Consider the following 18,940-nt stretch of genomic DNA (forward strand, 5'->3'; position numbering starts at 1 on the left):
ATTAAAAAAAAGAATATTTCTTATTTTAAACAGTGCCATTTGTTACATATGTCCTCAAAAAGGTAAACCCATCTGCATCATGGCTTTCTTTTTTATCTTTATTTTTTCAAATAGTCGGTAGCTATCTAAAACAAAATTATATGCTTTTTCTACATATGTTGTAAAATTTATAAATATACTCTAAAAAACTATGCAGTTAAATGACTAATTTTATTTTCTTATTTGGTATTTTTGTCAGATACGCAATTCACATTGCTGGGTAAAGTGTTGATGATGTCCAATGTCAAGTTTCTATTTGTATCAAGACAATACATAGACGATAGCGTGCACTGGGGCCCGTCGTAGCTTCCTATGCCACTGTGTGGAACTATAAAAGGAAGATATACTAGAATGTTACAAAATAAAATTCTGCACTGCTTGCAAATCGCTCCCAGTAAAAGACATAAAATAACTCCCCAAGTTTCACTTCTGTGTCTAAAATGTGAAATCTCAATAGGAACTTACACTCATTGTGCCCAGCTCTGTCCTGAAATTCAAGCATAGCGGGTAGACATTCTGTAGGATATAGAATAACACAAAATAACTAAATAACTAAAGTGAAATATAAAACCACACATATTTATTACCATTAGTCAATAATTTTTTTATTCTTTTTTAATTGTTTTTATTCCATACAAAAGTTTTTGTGCATTCTTATGAACAGCATACAAATCGGTCAGAGTGTGAGTTTGTCATGTGGAAAAACAGTGATCATACTGTAACATCATTGTCAACATGTCTGTCTGTACAACATCTGATGATTTGCATGATTTGAACTTTATCCTATTATTTCTTAAGCGCTTTGTTTTTACTGTGGAGCTGGGTTGGCATAACGAAAGGGGTCATAAAGGTCCCGTTTAAAATCATAAGGGTCATAGTAAGGGTGGAGGGGTTTCTTGGAGGCTGGTGTTGCAGGGACAATTTCCTCAACAATTGCTACTTCTTCTTTCTCCACTTTCTCCTCAGCAGGTGCCTCTGGTGCTGATGTTTCCTGGATGGGGCGGGGAGGGTGATCGATGAGGCAGTCAGGGTCCCAGTATGGGTCACAGTCGTACTCCATTGCTTTAGGAACAGGAGGAGGAGGTGGGGCAGATTTTTTGGGAGCAGGAGGAGCTGGAGGTGGTTGGGGAGGAGCAGCAGCTTTTATCTCCACCTCTGTTTTGGGTATGCAGGCAGGGTTGACTCGTGGGTCACACAGTACTGGAACAGCCCCTGTCGGAAGGTAGACGATCTTAGGTTTGCACAGTGGGTCTCTGGGGTTACACAGATAGAACCTTGGTGCGTTCTCCAGAGGGTCTGGTGTAGGAGCAGGGGTGGTGGGGGGCTGAGTGGTTGTAGTTGGTGCTGCAGTGCTTGTGAGCACACCCATGACACTTTGGTAACTGGAGGCATCTGGGCCATAGGTCAGCTCCAAATGACGCATCTGCTGATACAACATCCTGATCCTGTCGATCTCATAGAGCTGATTTAGAAACACAGAAACAGAGAGGAAATGAAAAACTTTTTTTTTTGCTGATTAGTGTAATCCAAGAAAATATATGTAAAAATCTCCAGTCAGTGTTAACTCACTCCTTCAATGTGTCCAATACTGTTATAGAAGCGGTAGTAGGACTGGAAATCAGGAGCGCCTCGGTACCACTTTGGGTCAATGTTTCTCTTAGGTCGCGAGTTAGTCAGGAAATCATGAGCCTTAGTAGAGTCAATGTTAACTGGAAGAACACAGAATCAAGGATTGCTATTTAAATTCCAACTGATAGCTTGTTCTCATCACTTAAACTTACTGTAAAACTGCTTCTTTTAGTTTTTCAATTGTTAGCATTAGCAGGGGCCTTTAAAGTTCCATAGAAATATAAGTACAAGAATCATGGATTATTTAACAGTTATATTAAGTTCAGGAAAATTGAAATATCAACTTGTATTGCGATCTGCAAGAAGGTGGGTCAAATACCTGCAGGATTCTTTACTTTCATTAAAGATGTTGCTTCGAGCAAACCTGGAGGGAGGCAGAGAACATGTTAGACAACACAGCACTTCACTCTGCAAAGCAATAAACAGCAACTTTGTCTTTAAATTCAACTTTATTAAATACATTCATTACAGGGAAATGTTAGTTCCAGATTTCCATTATTTCCCTTTCGTATTTTTTGTCCTTTTACATATTATTTATTTAAAATATTTTATCGTTTATTGTTGTAATGTCTAGATATTCACTTGTTACATTTTCTGTGCTGTTACTTCTGATCTGTAAAGCACTTTGAGCTGCACAATTGTATGAAAGGTACTATATAAATAAAGTTTGATTTGATCTGATTATAAAAGTTAAAGGAACTATGTTTCCTAATGTAAAAAAATAATGCAAAAATAATTTTATTGTAAAACAAATAAACAAGATGCAGGAAAGAAAACAAAAATATCAAAAACAAAAACCTCTGGGGTCTGCTAAACAAATTGAGTACATTTGAATTGTCTAAATAATCTAATAGTTGTTGCCAATTTATAATTTTAAAGTTTTAAAATTTCAGTAGTATTCAAGTACATTTTAAAATTGGTATCTTTAAAAGTATAAGAGGGTAGTCTTCAAGCCAAATCATTTCATGCATGTAACATTTTGCTAAAATTATAATCAAACTATGCAATTTCCATCTGCCGAGAAATTAGGATGTTCAGCGTTTATTAGTGTGATATCTTTTTCGCCTATTTGAAAAAGATTTCTCTGGCATGACGTGGCATGAAAACAATCTACAAACAACTAAAGGAGACACTCAATTATCTGTCATTTTGTTATAATACAACCATCATTCAACTTTAACTGGCATAATTTTAACTCCTACATAAAGGTCAGATGACAGGAGAATAATTTTACTCAGACTAACCTGGCATTAACAGCACATAGCAAAGCGCCCTCAACAGGGACACCTGTGAAATCATCCTCGACATCTGCAACTGCAATGGCATGCAAAAGCTCAATTATTTTGCATTCTGTTTTACATCACTGCTGTTATTCACAAAACAGCTCTGCTTTTAAACTTGACTTGGCTAGTAGACAGTAACGGAAAACTGCTCACCTGTTGTTGCATCTCCTCAGTCCTGTTCTAATCTGCTGTGCAGCATAACTGTTCATAAATACTGCTGTTAATACTGGCACCTTTCCATTGGCCACTGAGCTGCAAGTAGGCCTAACTCCACCCCTCATGCATTTTTTGATGAGACGTGGACGAGCTCATTAACACACAGAGCATGGCCAGCAGTAAAGACCAACTTCAAACAAGATGGGACTCCTCGTAAAGCCACAAGTAGCAGTACTGTAACAGCAGGGTACCTACTGGGTGCACAGGCAGTCCAGTATTCAGCTCTTTCTATGGGGTCATAGTCTTGGATGAATCAGTGGAGGTAGAATTCATGCATCCAAAAATGCATCCTCCTGAATCCATAGCATGGCGGCTTGTTTTAAGGACCAAATATGCAAAACATGGTGCCACGCACAGAGCTACTGTAGCCTAATTCTTGACAAAACATGCCTGGAAGGTAAAATTGACCCTCTGTCCCAAAACAGCTGGATATGTCCTTTTAACTTTGGTCTTGGCCAGTCAGAAAATAGGGGGCGAGCAGAGTCAACCACTGTTTAAGTCCCAAAGAAATATGCAGGAATTATGGGCTAGCTTGTCCAAACACCAGGTCACTGTAACACAGCCTGGGAAATTGGTGTTTAGAGACTTCAAAACACCATTTTTATTAGTTTCCACATTGAATACATGTTTAAAACATACACAATTTTGAGGTTATTTCCCACCAGAACATTTTTCCTTTGTCTTATATTCAGATCAGGATATCAGTGTGGGTCACAGTGTCAAACTATATCACAGGTAATCCAGAATACATTGTGGCAGGGCCTGTGCAAAACCACGGTTTTGATCACATAATCATACAGTTCTACAAGTGTGAATGGGCAGTGTTAAAGATTACTGATGGTAGTAAAGGATGATGTAGGATGAAACCCATTAGAGTCAAATGCTTTTTGTGTGCGTGCATTTTTGTACTGAACATATTCTACAACCTTCTCCAGCTCAGCCAGGTACTTTTCCTAGCTGACCGATTTTGCTTCATTACATTCTCAGGTCATCTTTTGACTTTCAGGCCCGCCTGCCTGCTCAGTGTTTGTCATTTCAACAGTGAGGCGTTCTGTCCCTCTAACCAGCAGGTAAGCCTGTGATCAAAGAGTGCAACAAGGAGACAGGGAGTCTATGGGGGCTCTGCCAGGTGGCTAATGGTGAACATCATACTGTAATTGCTCTGTGCACATGACAAAAATGGAAGGGTACCTGTTATGCTTGAATGATATACATTTATTTCACCTGTATGCTGAGACAAAGAGTCGCCTCAAAAAATAAATCAAGTTGTTTTATAGAGGGTGTAAGTAGGGCAAAAATGCCCTCAGGGATCTGACATTATCTGTCATTATTTATGCAGACTTGTCAGAGAAACACTCGTATATCATATTGGCAATATTTAATAAACAGATTGTGCCATTAGTAGTATAGTAGTAGTAGTACTTGTTATGGATTAAATGAATGGATGAGCCTTGTGGCAGTTTAACAGTATCCTAAATCATATCTCCATTCTTTTGTGATTGAAAAATAAAAATAAGCTGCAAGGATCCTACATCCAAGCTGTTAGTTACACTATCCTAAAACATATTTTTTTCAAGAGATGTTGACCAGTGACCCGAAATCCTTCTCCTTGGTGGCTTTAAATGCTTCTAAAAAGCAGAAAATGACTGTAACGCTCTCTGTTCTTCATTTCAAGTCAAACCAATAATGAAGGGGACCACAGGGTAGCTACAGTACTGAAATGTACAGCAGAGTTTGTTGCACAACTTTACCACCACCTTCAGGGTATCAATTATCATAACTTGTGCCCCTCTGATCTTCAAGTGAAATTACACCTTGTCCTGGAGCTCTCTGCAGGACACAAGACGAAAAGCTCAAGACCAATGTTTTCAGCTCTGTGCCCCTCGTTCCATTGCTATGTTACCTCTCTGTCTGGGCCACATCACCACTGTGCACGTTAAGAAGGTGAGGCTCAGTTTGCAGATATTGCAGATATAAGAATTTTCTGCAGTTCTTGAGTCAAATGGGCTGAAAGGAACCCACATAGCAAATTTGGTCCACACTGGTCTAATTTAGTCCACTTTCACTCAGCCCACATAAGAATGTCAGCCTGTGGGTGATTAAGATCTGGTTGCCAGAACAGGACTGTGCATGGGCCATGATGTAACCTTCTCTCAGCTGATTGTATCAACACAGCTGGCCATAAGTTGGTCCTAAACAGGCCCAGACAAGTTTTAGCACTGGTATAAGCCTTTACACGCAGCAAAGGGCTGCAGGTTGGAATTGAGCCTGAGCTGCTGTAAAGGACTCAGCCTACATGGAGTGGACAGTCTTCCCACTGAGCTAGAGGGTGCACCACATCACTCCTGTTCTGAAGACTTTGAACTGGTTTCCTGTCTCTCAGATAATTGATTTCAAAATACTATTGTTGGTTTATAAAGCACTGAATGGTTTAGGGCCCAAAAACATTTCCGTGTGTCCCCAGAGTCTAGACTAAACACAGGGAACCAGCGTTTAGTTTTTATACACCACAAATGTGGAACAAACTCTCAGAAAATTGCAGGTTCCCTACAAGTCTAAGTTCTTTTAGATCAAGGCCAAAGACTTTTCTGAGTCATTCAAATATCTATTCATTTCTTACACTGCACTGTAACTTTTATTCTTGTATTTTTTACATGTCTTGTTTTTATTTTTATTTTTTGTATTCTCATGAAGCCCTATAATGGCTTTTTACTTGTATTTAAATGTCCTTTTACAATGTGTTTCTTTTGCAGTGTCTCGACCCTTTTGGTTTTATGCAAAGCACTTTGAATTACCTTGTTGCCAAAATGTGCTATATAAATAAACTTGCCTTGTCTTATTCTTACAATTAAGGCTGTATAGTGTTATGTTATTCTAAAATGATAACTTCACTTAAGTACATAACAGTTAGACATTATAAAAACTGGTAAGAATCGGGATAAAATGCTTTAAAATTAAGGTTTAAAGTATACTACAGGACATGTCATGTCAAAGTAGGAAAAGCACAGGTGTAAATAATAAAAATTAATGTTGAATAATGTGGAAAATATAAACAATGAAATACCCATGGTGGTGGGACAGCTCAAGAAAACAGATGAAGTACTAATATATTCATATTTCAGTATAGTTTTAGTGGATATTATTACATAGTAGGCTGTTTGAACGCCTGAGCAATGCATTCATCTAGAAAAAAGGTTGTTACCCTGTTTCATGAGAGAAGTGGATTCTCCATTAGAAATGTGCATGTCATATTTTACTATATAATAACATTTAGATCTGTGGGAAGCATGATAACTTGGTTATCAAATGAAGGGCATGTCCTGTAAGTGTCCTTCTGTCACACAGTCTCCTCTAGGTGGCAGCACGAAACAACACCGGAAGTGTCGGACTCGTTATGTCAGTTCCTTTAAGGATGTCGAAGTTTTGTAGTTCCTCGGTTGTTGACCTGTCAGCGTTGTAGTACAAGCTGTCACTGCTGATAATTTGTCTGTCCTTCTGGTAGTAACAGTTTTCGGCCAGCAACACAGCGAGCTCAAGAGCGGCGGACTCATAGGATTGTTTGAACTTAACGTTCTTGCTGGTGTCAGCTAAACCGCGAGCTAACTGCTAAAGTTAGCTAACAACCCAACCCGCTTTACAGCTAGCTTGCTAGCTAGCATTCGACAGCAGCTAGCAGCGTTAGCTAGCTTTGTTGCAGTTAGCTAGATAGTCTGCTGGAAGTACGAGGGCTAGGAAGCCGCCCACTCCTGCAAAGCAGCATTCCGGACAAAAGAGCGCACAGTAAGTACGCAGAAACTCAAAGTAGCTGTCAAACGTTTGCTAACGTTATTATCCGGGGTGGGTAACATATTGACTGTAAGGATTTTTGCCGGAGGGTAAAGCGTCCAGTCAGCCAATGTTTGACAGTAGAGCTGCACAACCAGTGTCACCAGTACAACTCCTCTGTCAGCTGTTTCAGTCATTGGTTTAACGTCTGTCATAAGTCCAAGAATGTGTATTGTGCTCACTCAGGTTAACTTTTGGCATGTCTGTGTGACGTTTTCTAAGTGACATATTCAAATGAGTGAGAAAGCAGACATTGGGAACATTGTGTGAAATGCACTTCAAGCCTGTGGTTCTCAAGGTCTGGTCCGGGAGCCATCAGGAGGCCGGGGAAGTATCCCAGTAGACCTTCAACAAATGATTTTGATGCCTGCATTTTAACTTTACCTGAAAGTATAATAACAGAATACAGCTGTGACTTTTTCATGGATCTATATGTCCACACTGTTATACCCAAAATACACTTTACAGTTAGCACTGCACTCCTAAAGATGGAAAATTTAGTCTAGTAGTCAATTAAAAAACTAATTAGCGACTATTTTGATCATCAATTAAACATTTGAGTCTTTTACCAAGCAAAATATCAAACATTCTCTGGTTTCAGCTCCCAAAAATGTGACGATTTGCTGCATTTATATGATTGTAAATATGATATCTTAGTTTTTAAGATTGTTGGTTAAATTAAAGAAGCAATTTTGAAACTTCACCTGGCACTCTGGGAAATTGAGATGGGTATTTTTCCTCTATTTACTGTATTTTCATACAATTAATGATTAACAGTTAATGAGCAAATCATTAATTGATCAGTCAGTAATGAAAATATTTGTTAGTTACAGCCACAGTATGATAACCGTCCATGAAAATATTGCAGTTTCACAGGATCACGGTATTACAGAATTATAATCATAAGTCAAAATGACCCTTAAAGGAATAAAAACAGAGGGGTTATTTTTTTTTGTTGTAAAAAGTAAAATAAAGTTGGAATTCTCCGTCCTTTAAATGTACGTGGTATGATGACCATCAATTTTAACATCACGGTATACTTTCAAACCAGTATACTGCTGTAACCCTAGCCCTGAATACTGGTAGCTATTGCAAATATAAGTCTTATAAGCTACTCTTGGGTGCATGCTTGTGCAGCGACAGGCAGCAAGTATCAACATGAGTTAAAAAATTCTCTCAATTTTTTATTTATTTTTTTGTTGAGAGTCATTGTCTTACTACATTAGACTGCAGGGGCTGTCATTGACCTCTTTTGCAAAGCATCTGGTTCAGCAAGATCTGGCTCTGTCCTTTTGTTGCCTTCTTATTATAGCACGCTGCCTCAGTTATGATGACATGTGCTGTTCACGTAAATCTCCTCTGTCAGGGTGTGAGATCTCTGCAGGGCTTCTCAATCTCAGCTGTTGCCACGAGCAGGAGGCAGGGGGTTGCTTGTGCAAGTGTCCAGTGGTGGATCAGGTCGCTGTCACCACCAGGATCGTGTCCTGCCACGTCTGTCGCTCGTTGTACTGAGTCACGTTTTCGTAACTGACACAGCAACAAAAGTCCAGCCCAAGGTTGTTAGGATATAATCAGCAAGTTAAAGACGTGACAATGCCAGACGTTTCAAAATAATGAGCCCCTCCCTTTAATGACCTGTGGCTTTATTTTTGATGGCGTAATGGAATTTGTGGAATGGGGCAGAGCTTAAACCCATAACACAGGAACCCTTGCTGTAGGATATCTGCAGTAGCTTCTATTGTTCCGCTAAGTATGGACAGATAGGTTGGCTGTCACATCATCATCGTGGATTGGATGTTGAAGGTGTTTCAAACTCTACTTACAGAACTTAATGTGATGTTAAAATTAAAAGACTATTTTAGGTCCCAGTCCTGTTCTACCAGGATACACAGGACAGTTATAGACTCCATTAAGAAACTGAACGTAAACTCTTCCAGAGTTATTTGCCTCTGTCTTTGTCTCTGCTTTTATCTATTTTATATCATCATAAATAGATTATGGTTGTGTTTTTGAGTGCACAATATTTCAAGCTGTTTACCAATACCTACTGTTTCCTGATGTTTCTGTTCCAAACAATTCACAGATTAGAAAATAATCAGCAGATTATTAAGCAATGATTGAAGTGATTAGCTATTTTCAGGCCTACTTAATGATGTTTAGTACAAATACTCAGGATGTTGAGCTTGTTGTAATCTTAAATATATATATATAACACTTTTGCAAGACTTTAAATAACTTTTTTGTTTTTGATATACTTGACGATTGAGTCAAGTAGCACTAAACATACCCATGTGCGACCACTGGAAAGTCATCCAGCTGGCTGAAATCGGTCAGCATCTAATATGACAGTTCGCCCACTGACGCCAAATGGGACGTTAACTCGATCTCAGTCAACCCTGAGTTTTGGGAACAACAGCAGAATAACAGCAGGCTGGACTTGTTTAATTTTCTGTATGTTTTAGGACAGAATGTTTTATGTTGAAACAGGTGGAGTTATCTTCATTTTCAGTTGACCTTTGTGTGTGTAGGTGAAAGTTGCTATTTTTGTATCCAATACTTCCTGTTGGTTTATTGAGCCGAGGCACATACTGTGTTCTCACTCTGTGACTGGGTCATGGTTGACTCAGGGTACGGCACCTGCAGAATGTTGCTGCGGTCTAGATTTACAGTCTGTCCGTGCTGTATGCTGTGTTATGCTCACTGTAATTATGTAACATAGACTTTATGTCCAGAACGTGGGCATATTAAGTGTCTGCATCTGTGTGTTCCTTTTTTAATCATACTTCAAGGTGGCAAGAACAGTGCACGGTGTATGTGAAGTGTGCCATGTTTAAATTATATTTGTCCTGGTGTTTGACACAGATGGAGGCCCAAAGCTCCAGCGAGCTGCTGCTGTCCAGAAAGAGAAAAAGAGAGAGTTCCAATCGGGAGACCGAGGAAGGAGAGAGGCTTGGGAAAATCCCCAGATGTACTGTGGTGAGTCAGCTGTGTTCTTTGGTTGTCATTGAGAAGCGTGTTTGTCCAGCAGCATCTATAGGCTCCATGCATGTGCAAGTCGTTAGAAGGGTGCAGTGTTAGAGCTTATGTCCCACATTATTTAAGATGAAACATTTCTTTAACATTTCACTACAGAGATCTGAAATCAGTTTATATCTGCTGCTGTGTGCAGTGCATCCCATGTCAGATTTCATGTAGGCATCAAACAGTTTAACCTAAACAACAACAACTTCAATTTCCACATCAGATCATTTAAGTAAAGAATATTACAAAATACGAGCGTGATAATTTTACAACTAGCGAAGAGAAGGTTATTCACTTTGGATCCCTGAAGTCTTCCTCTGCTGTCATCGTGGGTCTTTTAGGGGTTGAAGCACCCTGCACCTTTCGCAGATGAGCTGGTGCCTGATAATAAGCCCTATGAGAGAGTCAACATGGAGGAGGCGAAGAGGGGAACCCCACGTGAGTCTGATTCTTTCAATCTTTCTGTTGTCTTTCTTTCACACAGTCGGATTTATGCCTCTTGGTCTTATGAAACCTTTCATGCTGTGTTTCTTATACACATTCTCCATTCTTATTTTTCCCCAATGTCAGTGTACAGCCAAACTGTACATGTGAACAAACAAGTGCAATTTTAGATTCACTCTACAGGAATAAATAAATCATTCATCTCTGCATGTCTCGTCTCTCTCCATCCAGCAGACAGACCGGTGCGGGTGTATGCAGATGGCATCTTTGATGTTTTCCACTCAGGTCACGCCAGAGCGCTCATGCAGGCTAAATGCCTCTTCCCAAATACACACCTCATCGTAGGAGGTAAGTCTGTGAATGTGTGTGTCCAATATGGGCGTTTAACAGCAGCAGACCTCTTAGCAGCTGCTTCGTTCATCAGTGTGAAACTAGACAAACAGGAGGACAGTCAAGACAGTTCCATTAGAAGTCTGGGAAAAGTTAGATAACCGACATTTAATAATGGAAGATGTGGAAACTTAATTGTGGAATATAGCAAGATATTATTGGATGTACTTAGGTCTGTTTTATAAATCTCGAGAGGGTCATCTACCACCACATTGTGCTTCTTCTGACTGAGAAAAGTCTTTCTTAGGATAAACAATCAGTAAAAATCACAAGCTGAACTAACTATCATTTAGATACATGTTTTTTTTTTTAATTAAAATGATTGTTAACGCATTTCAAACAATTTCTGTATTTGTTTTTTCCTCTATTCAAAGTGTGCAGTGATGACCTGACCCACAAATACAAGGGCTTCACGGTGATGAATGAGGACGAACGATATGATGCCATCAGACATTGCCGCTATGTGGATGAAGTGGTGCGAAACGCTCCCTGGACGTTAACGCCAGAGTTCCTTGCAAAACATCGCGTGAGTAGATGATAGAGAGGAAGTTAAAAGACAACACAATCAGAGACACTTGATCTGTTGAGACAGTAGAATAATCTTGCAGAATGAGTTGGCAGACTAACATCCCTGATCTTCTTTAACCCTTTTCCTGCTGTTTTGTTTTTTGTACTTTTTGTTTTTGTACAATGTGTAGATGTGAATCTACTGTGTTGATGTGTGTTGTAATGACCTCTCCAGATTGACTTCGTGGCCCACGATGACATCCCATACTCCTCAGCGGGCAGTGATGACATTTACAAGCACATCAAAGAAGCCGGTGAGTAAACAAGATCAGTGGTGTGGCACGCAAGTAATTACAGGATATACAGTTCAGTGTTTACTACTGCCTCCACTGCACATATGGTGCTGCATAATACTGTCATTTAAAATATAATATATAGAAATAAGGCTGTGCTGAATGTCATTTTTTTTTAATTTAAAGCTTCTTATGTTTTTCGAATGAATGTCTGTCATCATATTTTATGAATTCATCACCTTAAAGAAACTTGAAATTCTCCAACAAAATACACAATTTGATTAAATGAGTCAGTCTTTTTTTAATTAAATCAAATTTCTTTAATGAGTAGATGTACTTTATGGTACTATTAGATTACTGCTTGACTGCCCTGTTAAGTGCATCTCTCCCTTTCTGTCTAGCTTTTTAAATGTAGTAAAAATGTTTTTGAAAAGCTAAACGCCAACAAATATGGATTGAATCATTTATAATTCATCAGATAAAAAACATGTCGTGAATTTTAGAAATGATAACATCTATCTTTTTTCAGTATATTTAGACTTTTGGACTTATTACAGCGCTCTGGAGTTATTGGAAATGTTTGGATCACACACCCGTCTAAAACAATTCTGTGCAGCCTGATCCTGATCTTTATCTGCAACTGTGCAGGAATACTGTGTTTTAACAGTGAATAGTCGTTCAAAACAAAAAAAGGCTGAGCAGAATTCAAATAACAACATTATGAATAAGGCTTTGAAGCTTCAAACTATTCGGTACAGCCCTATATATAAATATAAACTACTTTGATACATTTTTACATGTTAAAGTTGTGTTGCTTAAAATAAAATGAAACATGGGTCAGTGAAATTTAGCACAGTATATATTAATACCAATGATGTATCCTCCAAATATGTATTGCAGAGGTATCGAGCTTGCTTTACCCATGGGCCACTTTTGCAAAATGGCAGGAGGCCAGGGGGCAGTAATAAATAAACATTAATGATTCATAAATAATTGGCCCAGACTTCTGTTGTGGGGTCGGCACTTATTTTTAATTAACAAGCTCTATTTTGATACTTTTCAAAATGCACTCTGGCAAGCTATTTATATTAAAAGTACAAAAAATCCCTGTGTAAATCAATTTATTTATTTTATTTAACCCATATTTAACCAGGTAAGTCCCGGTGAGATCAACACACATACATTTACACATAAAGTAAAAACATATAAAGTAAAGGGGCTAACTATTCATACGTCTGTATCTGGTGACGACTTACCTCTTCTTTACCCTCTGCTTTCCACAGGTATGTTTGCTCCTACCCAGCGGACAGAGGGCATCTCTACCTCTGACATCATCACACGCATAGTCCGTGACTATGACGTGTACGTCAGACGCAACCTGCAGCGAGGATACACAGCGAAGGAACTCAACGTCAGCTTCATTAATGTACGAAACTTAACTTTGGTTTAACTGTGAGTGTAGGTGTGAGAGTGACGTAGCTTGTAAGGTGAAGGTAGTTTGTGTGTGAGGTCATTCATTACTTCGCTCTGTAAGCTCTGCTGTCCCTGCTTTTCTTTATCAGGAGAAGAAGTACCACCTGCAGGAGCGCGTGGACAAGGTGAAGAGGAAGGTACGTGACGTGGAGGAGAAGAGCAAAGAGTTCGTCCAGAAGGTGGAGGAAAAGAGCATTGACCTCATCCAGAAATGGGAGGAGAAATCCAGGGAGTTCATTGGCAACTTCCTGCAGATGTTTGGCCCTGAGGGAGCTCTGGTGAGGATGTTGGTTTAGTTTGGTCTTTAATCACTGTTTAATCAGGCAGCGTGACTAAGAACACATTCTTCTTTCCACTGCTGATGACCTGAGAGACATGTTGCAGAGGGAAGGAAGAATTTATCATCTATGACACACGCCACTTGGAAAACATTTGACTCCGTGACACACATATAATACCACACAAGGGCACAACTGATCATTTTGTGATTATGTTTATTTAATAGTAATAAATACACACATTAGAATGCAGTCATTATTTCAGTAAACTTAATCAACTGCTTTAAATGTACTGTACATTTTAAAAAGGCAGTGCCTATAATGACTTGTTTATGGCTAAGGATTTGGACTTGGCTTCATAGCCAGGATTTGAGACAAACTTGTGACTTGCATAACAGAGAAGTTATTCCACCTCTGCACTGGTGTGACCTTTTATCTGTTGACTCTATGTGAAGTATGAAAAACATTAAATATCCTAAAAACCTTTGGTATGCTCACAGAACATGCAGAGCACTGTGCACTGGGGATGGACAGTTGAAGCCTTATAAAGCTTTAGGGCTTTCTTTCTGTTTGTGAAGCCTCAGGGCTTCACACGCAGCAAACACAGGGACATCTGGTGGCTAGTAAAACCTACTGCAGCCCTTCAAGACTGGGGCCGAAGCACAACACAGCTCTGGTTTTGAAAATAATATATGAAATATGTTGATAAAATATAATAAAATAAAATAATTGATGTATAAAATATTTTGGCTGACACAAAATGTAAATGTAGCCATTTTAATTTAATTTAATTTACTTTATTTGTTTTATTTTATTTTATTATAAGCTATAAGTTGCCCAGAAAAACAAGGGCAGCTACAAGCAATTAAAAACACCAGCTATAACATTGGCGTATAGATGATTGCATACAAAATTCCTGCAACAGTGTTTTGCAATGGCCAAGAGGAAACAATGAGTGCAATTTTAAGTCCCTCTGTAGAAGATTCCACATATAAGGAGCTGCATACATAAAGGCTCTTTGCCAAACTCCATACGCACCCTAGATACAGACAATAAGAGCTTGTTCTGTGAACAGTGAGTGTAGCCATTTTCAATTTTTTGCTTAATATACACATAAATATGCTGGAAGTAGGCCAAGAATAGCTTTGTAAACAAGAGAATGCTGATGGAAAAAGCCTACGAAATTTTAAAGGCAGCCATCCAACCCGAGCATACAGGATACAGTGATGAGTTAGGGGCTCACAGTTGGTTGTAAATCTCAATGCACCATGGTACACAGAGTCCAGAGCATGCTGAGAAGGTACATTCATATATAATACATCCCCATAATCAAGCACAGTCAATTATATAGTAGAGACAAGTCTTTTTTTTTTGGCCAAGAAAGGGAAGCACTTCCTATTTCCAAAGTAAAAAAAAAAAACAGTTTCAGCTTCAGCCTTTTCGCAAGTAGTTCAAAATGTGGCTTAAAAGAAAGACAATCGTCAGGTATTTACGAGATGAAACACAACCTACCTATTTGTGTAGTTCAGCTGTCCACTGTGGGCTCATGTGTTTTAACCTCTGGTTGATGTCTATGTACCATTTCATGAGTTGCAATATGAGAGCAGGGAATGACATGACATTATTACTTGGTGTCAGATGGGAATGTTATCATACTTCTGACTGTCTTTCTAGTGCACGTCGTCATATCATTCAGTTATTCTCAGTAACCTAGTTTTAACTTTTTGGGAAATATGTTAATTTGCTTATCGCAAAGAGTTAGATGAGAAGTTTGATACCATGTTTGTATCTGTCTGTTAAATATGAAGCTACAGCCATCAGATACTCAGCGTAGCTTCACATGTAGGTAATAAAACAGCCTGCCTGGCTTGCACAGTATTTTTAAATTTAAAGGGTCAAAGCCAAAATGATTAAAAGGTCATCACAAACCCCCTCACAAACATCTCAGTTTGAGTCAGATTTTTTATCCCTAACTCATCCTGTGTTCACGTCTTGTGCTTACAGTAAATCAGTTGTATCATCAGCTGATATAACAGATGTTTCCGTCTCACCTCCACAGAAGCACATGCTGAAAGAAGGGAAGGGCCGCATGCTGCAGGCCATCAGCCCGAGGCACAGTCCCGACAGCAGCCCCACCCGCGAGGAGCGCTCCCCCTCTCCCACCTTCCGTCTCCCCTTCTTCACCAAGACCTCCCCGCCTCCCTCGCCTCCGCCCCACCACAGCGGAGCCCGCGGATACCTCATCAGCGAGGACGACGACGAGGACGACGAGGATGATGAAGACGACAAAAACTAGAGCACATTTGAATCCGTCATTGTCGTCGAGCCGCAGTCAGCGCTACCAGTTAACTGAGCTGTTGAGTAATATGGTTTCCATCGAGGTCCTGCTTCCATTTTTTTTTTTTTTTTTCATTTGTTATGATTTTACTTTTTTAGCACTCCAGTGTCACATTAACTGTTAACAGCCACTTTGTCCACAGCTCTTATTTTTAACAGCCAATTTTGTCCCCTTTGTTTTTCATGTAACGGTCAGTTAAAGTCACCACTAGTCACCTGATTTACTTTGAAAATTAGTCTCATTTATCTCAGTCACTTTGGATGTTAAGTTTATTAGTCACTCACTGTCACTTAGGAATATTTGCAGGGGTTACACGCAGTGTGCACTCTTCCAGCTATGACCATGTTCTTAAGGCTGGCATGGTAGTGAGGTAGGGGTTTGTGTTTTTGTCACGGCTAAGCGGGAGGGTGCGCAGGTTTTTTGGGCACTTGCTGGAACAGCACATCTAGTTTTGGTGTGTGAGACCTCATGGAGACACTGTTGAATCTCTCCGGGGGAGGTTTTTAGAGCAGGTCAGAAAACTGGACATTTAAATGATCTGCTCATGTGGGGCAGTTTATATTCTGCTCATACTAACACGAAAAAACAACCTGACTTCTTTTTTTTCTTTTTTTTGAACAACAGGGAAACTCCAGATTACATCAAATCGGAGCCGAACCTGAGAGTCGAGTGTTAAACGTCTACTAAACAGCAGCTTTTCCCCAAGTTTGTCTGCCTGCTTTGGGGCTACGCGTGTATGTGCATGTGATGTTTGTGCGTGCAAGCTCTTACGTCGGCATGTGTCAGCCATCTGTTGACAGATCTGGGTTCAGCGTTGACTTGACTACATATAGTAATAAATTTGCTTTTAAACGTTTTTGTCTGTCGACAAGATTCAGTCTTCGTAAGACTAGTTTCAAGCGGGGCACCTTTCTTGTGGCAGAGGAAGAAAGTCTTGCAAGAGCGACCTGTTGAAATGTTGATGTAGAAATACTTATTTTTGTAGATTTCTGTTTTCCTTTCCTTAACCCCCTGTACAGATAATGATCTTAATCATCTCTGTTTAGCAGTGCTTTGACAGTTTGAGCAGTGAATCAACACGAGCAAGGCTGGAGTTATATTTTTATTTCCTTTTTTATAATGCAGATCCTGGGCCTGTAGGGAAGTAATCATGTGTATCAAGAGATGCACACTTGATGACAGTAGTTTTAATATTGAAGAAGACCTCAGAACTGTCTGAATACATTTCCTGAATAGTTAGTTGGAGCCATAAGCACACTTTTATGAAAAAGGCCTCCTGATTGGTAGCATACAATCATTGCAAAACATACAAGGCCATCCCAAACGTTTGGGGCTTTTCCAGTTCTTGCACCAGTCTGCAGGTCTTCTGCTAAACTGAGTCTGTGCACACAGTCTGCATGGGTTTAAAGACCGGCAGACAGGACTGCACCATGTCACTGATACCCCTTTTCCACCAACGTGGGTTTTGTTCTGGTTCCTGGACCTAATATTGAACCGTTTAGACCAAAAATGAACTTGTTCAGAACCTGAAAACGTGGTACTCCAGCTTCCTCCCACAGTCCAAAGACATGCAGGTTAATTGTTGACTCTAAATTGTCCGTAGGTGTGAATGTGAGTGTGAATGGTTGTCTGTCTCCATGTGTTAGCCCTGTGATAGTCTGGTGACCTGTCCAGGGTGTACCCCATCTCTCGCCCAATATCAGCTGGGATAGGCTCCAGCCCCCATGAGACCCTCTACAGTATAAGAGGTTATGGAAAAGTGAATGAATGAATGTGTAGCAACAGAACAAAAGCTGAAAAAGGTTATCATATATCACATTGTTGATTACAATGATTCCGCTCAAAACTGGTGGAAACGCAGGCCGGTTCTGTCGATAGCACCACAGTTCCAAGAATCCTGTACGTTTAAGAACCAGAGCTGATTTGGTGTTAAAGGGGTAATAATGGTGCGAGGCATTCAGACTTGTGCATCCATGAAACTCCACATCAACGTTTACGTAGCTACCTCCTTCTTCCCTGAACTGATTCTGTTTCCTGAGATGAGCACAAAGTATGAGCATCATTCTTCCTTTCTGAACAGAGCCATTGTTGCAGCACTGAAGCGAAGTGACTGGGTCAAATATTTGAGATTTTCCTGCCTCAGAGTCCGTGTCCTGCATCTCTAAAGCATGTGTCGTGTCTCCCGTATAACCGAAAAGTGAAACATCACAGGTGATTTGAATGCAATACTGTTAGATGACTCTAATATAAATGTTGGCAGACGTCTGTTCAAGGCTTGGTTTCCCAAAATGATCTTGTGTGGTTTAAATCAATCTTTGCTGCAGCACCACAGTCTGCCTCTGTTGGGGAATAACTCTAAAGGATTCCAACGGTCATGAGTGCATACTTTTAGTATTAAAAGTTTGCTGAGGAAATCCAGCCACAGTTTCGGTGCTAAGCTACTTTTGGGAACCCTCGCCTCGATTCTTGTGGAATCTTTAAATCAGTGTGAACCTCTCAGTAAGAGCATGTCCACGAGTTCATGGAGGCAAAGTCTCGAGTGGCAAGCCAGTAACAGCCACTACTGCTAGATACACATTTAAATGTTTTTAACTGCGTTTTAATCGTATTATTTTACTGTTTGGGGTTATTTTTTGTTTAATGTCCTGGATGTAGAGGAAGGGCAAGACAGGAAAAATGTATTAAACATGTTGGCCAAAGCATTTCTTGACCTCGACCAGTCATTTTGTCTCCTGTGGTTTAATAACTGTTGAGAGTTTTTCTGGATTGAGTACTTATTCTGACAGTCGGTTGGGTTTGGGCACTCTCAAGTCAGTTTTGTTTTCTTTCAAAAGAAGGTTTTGAGTGAGTATATTTGTCAAATGGATGGATAAGATGAAAACTGAACTAACCTGAGTCAATGCAAGGTTAGCTAAAACTAAAACATTTAAGTTAACTGAAACTAGAATTAATGCCTCACAGTTGTATGCCTACCTCAACCAGTCAAGTCAATTGAGTGTTTCTAAGTTCAAACTGTTCCAGTAATGAGGTGCTTTGTACCAGAAATCACTATTCCCACACTCGTGTTCTGAGGGACGTTTGAAACCAGTCTTTCTTGTGATCTGGTTCCATGTCCATGATTTTGGTACACAACTAAGGATGACAGGTGTCCTGGTAGTTTGAATAGCAAGGCCGTATAGATTAAGATGCAAGTGTTAGATGTCC

The 18,940-nt window shown here is 39.7% G+C and overlaps 2 protein-coding genes across 3 annotated transcripts; one reads left to right on the top strand and one right to left on the bottom strand.

The window, feature by feature from the left end:
* Positions 1 to 630: 630 nt before the first annotated feature.
* Positions 631 to 3,181, bottom strand: and3 (actinodin3). Its single transcript, XM_050032763.1, has 5 exons — positions 3,105 to 3,181; positions 2,913 to 2,982; positions 1,988 to 2,032; positions 1,609 to 1,748; positions 631 to 1,501 (listed from the first exon to the last, which is right to left on the bottom strand). The coding sequence occupies exons 1-5, from the start codon at positions 3,114 to 3,116 to the stop codon at positions 848 to 850; spliced, it is 921 nt and encodes a 306-aa protein (XP_049888720.1). The 5' UTR covers positions 3,117 to 3,181; the 3' UTR covers positions 631 to 847.
* Positions 3,182 to 6,587: 3,406 nt separating this feature from the next.
* Positions 6,588 to 18,436, top strand: pcyt1aa (phosphate cytidylyltransferase 1A, choline a). 2 transcript variants are annotated; one of them, XM_050074429.1, is made up of 9 exons: positions 6,588 to 6,947; positions 9,855 to 9,968; positions 10,355 to 10,451; positions 10,689 to 10,805; positions 11,222 to 11,373; positions 11,590 to 11,668; positions 12,931 to 13,073; positions 13,210 to 13,398; positions 15,458 to 18,436. In XM_050074429.1, exons 2-9 carry the CDS (start codon positions 9,855 to 9,857, stop codon positions 15,692 to 15,694), a joined length of 1,128 nt encoding a protein of 375 aa, XP_049930386.1. In that variant the 5' UTR covers positions 6,588 to 6,947; the 3' UTR covers positions 15,695 to 18,436. The 2 variants fall into 2 exon arrangements, with proteins under 2 accessions (XP_049930386.1, XP_049930387.1); XM_050074430.1 differs by having other exon boundaries at positions 10,692 to 10,805.
* The last annotated feature ends 504 nt before the right edge of the window (positions 18,437 to 18,940 follow it).

The sequence above is a fragment of the Epinephelus moara genome, chromosome 21 (genome assembly GCF_006386435.1).
Source record: "Epinephelus moara isolate mb chromosome 21, YSFRI_EMoa_1.0, whole genome shotgun sequence".
In the NCBI taxonomy this organism is placed as follows: domain Eukaryota; kingdom Metazoa; phylum Chordata; class Actinopteri; order Perciformes; family Serranidae; genus Epinephelus; species Epinephelus moara.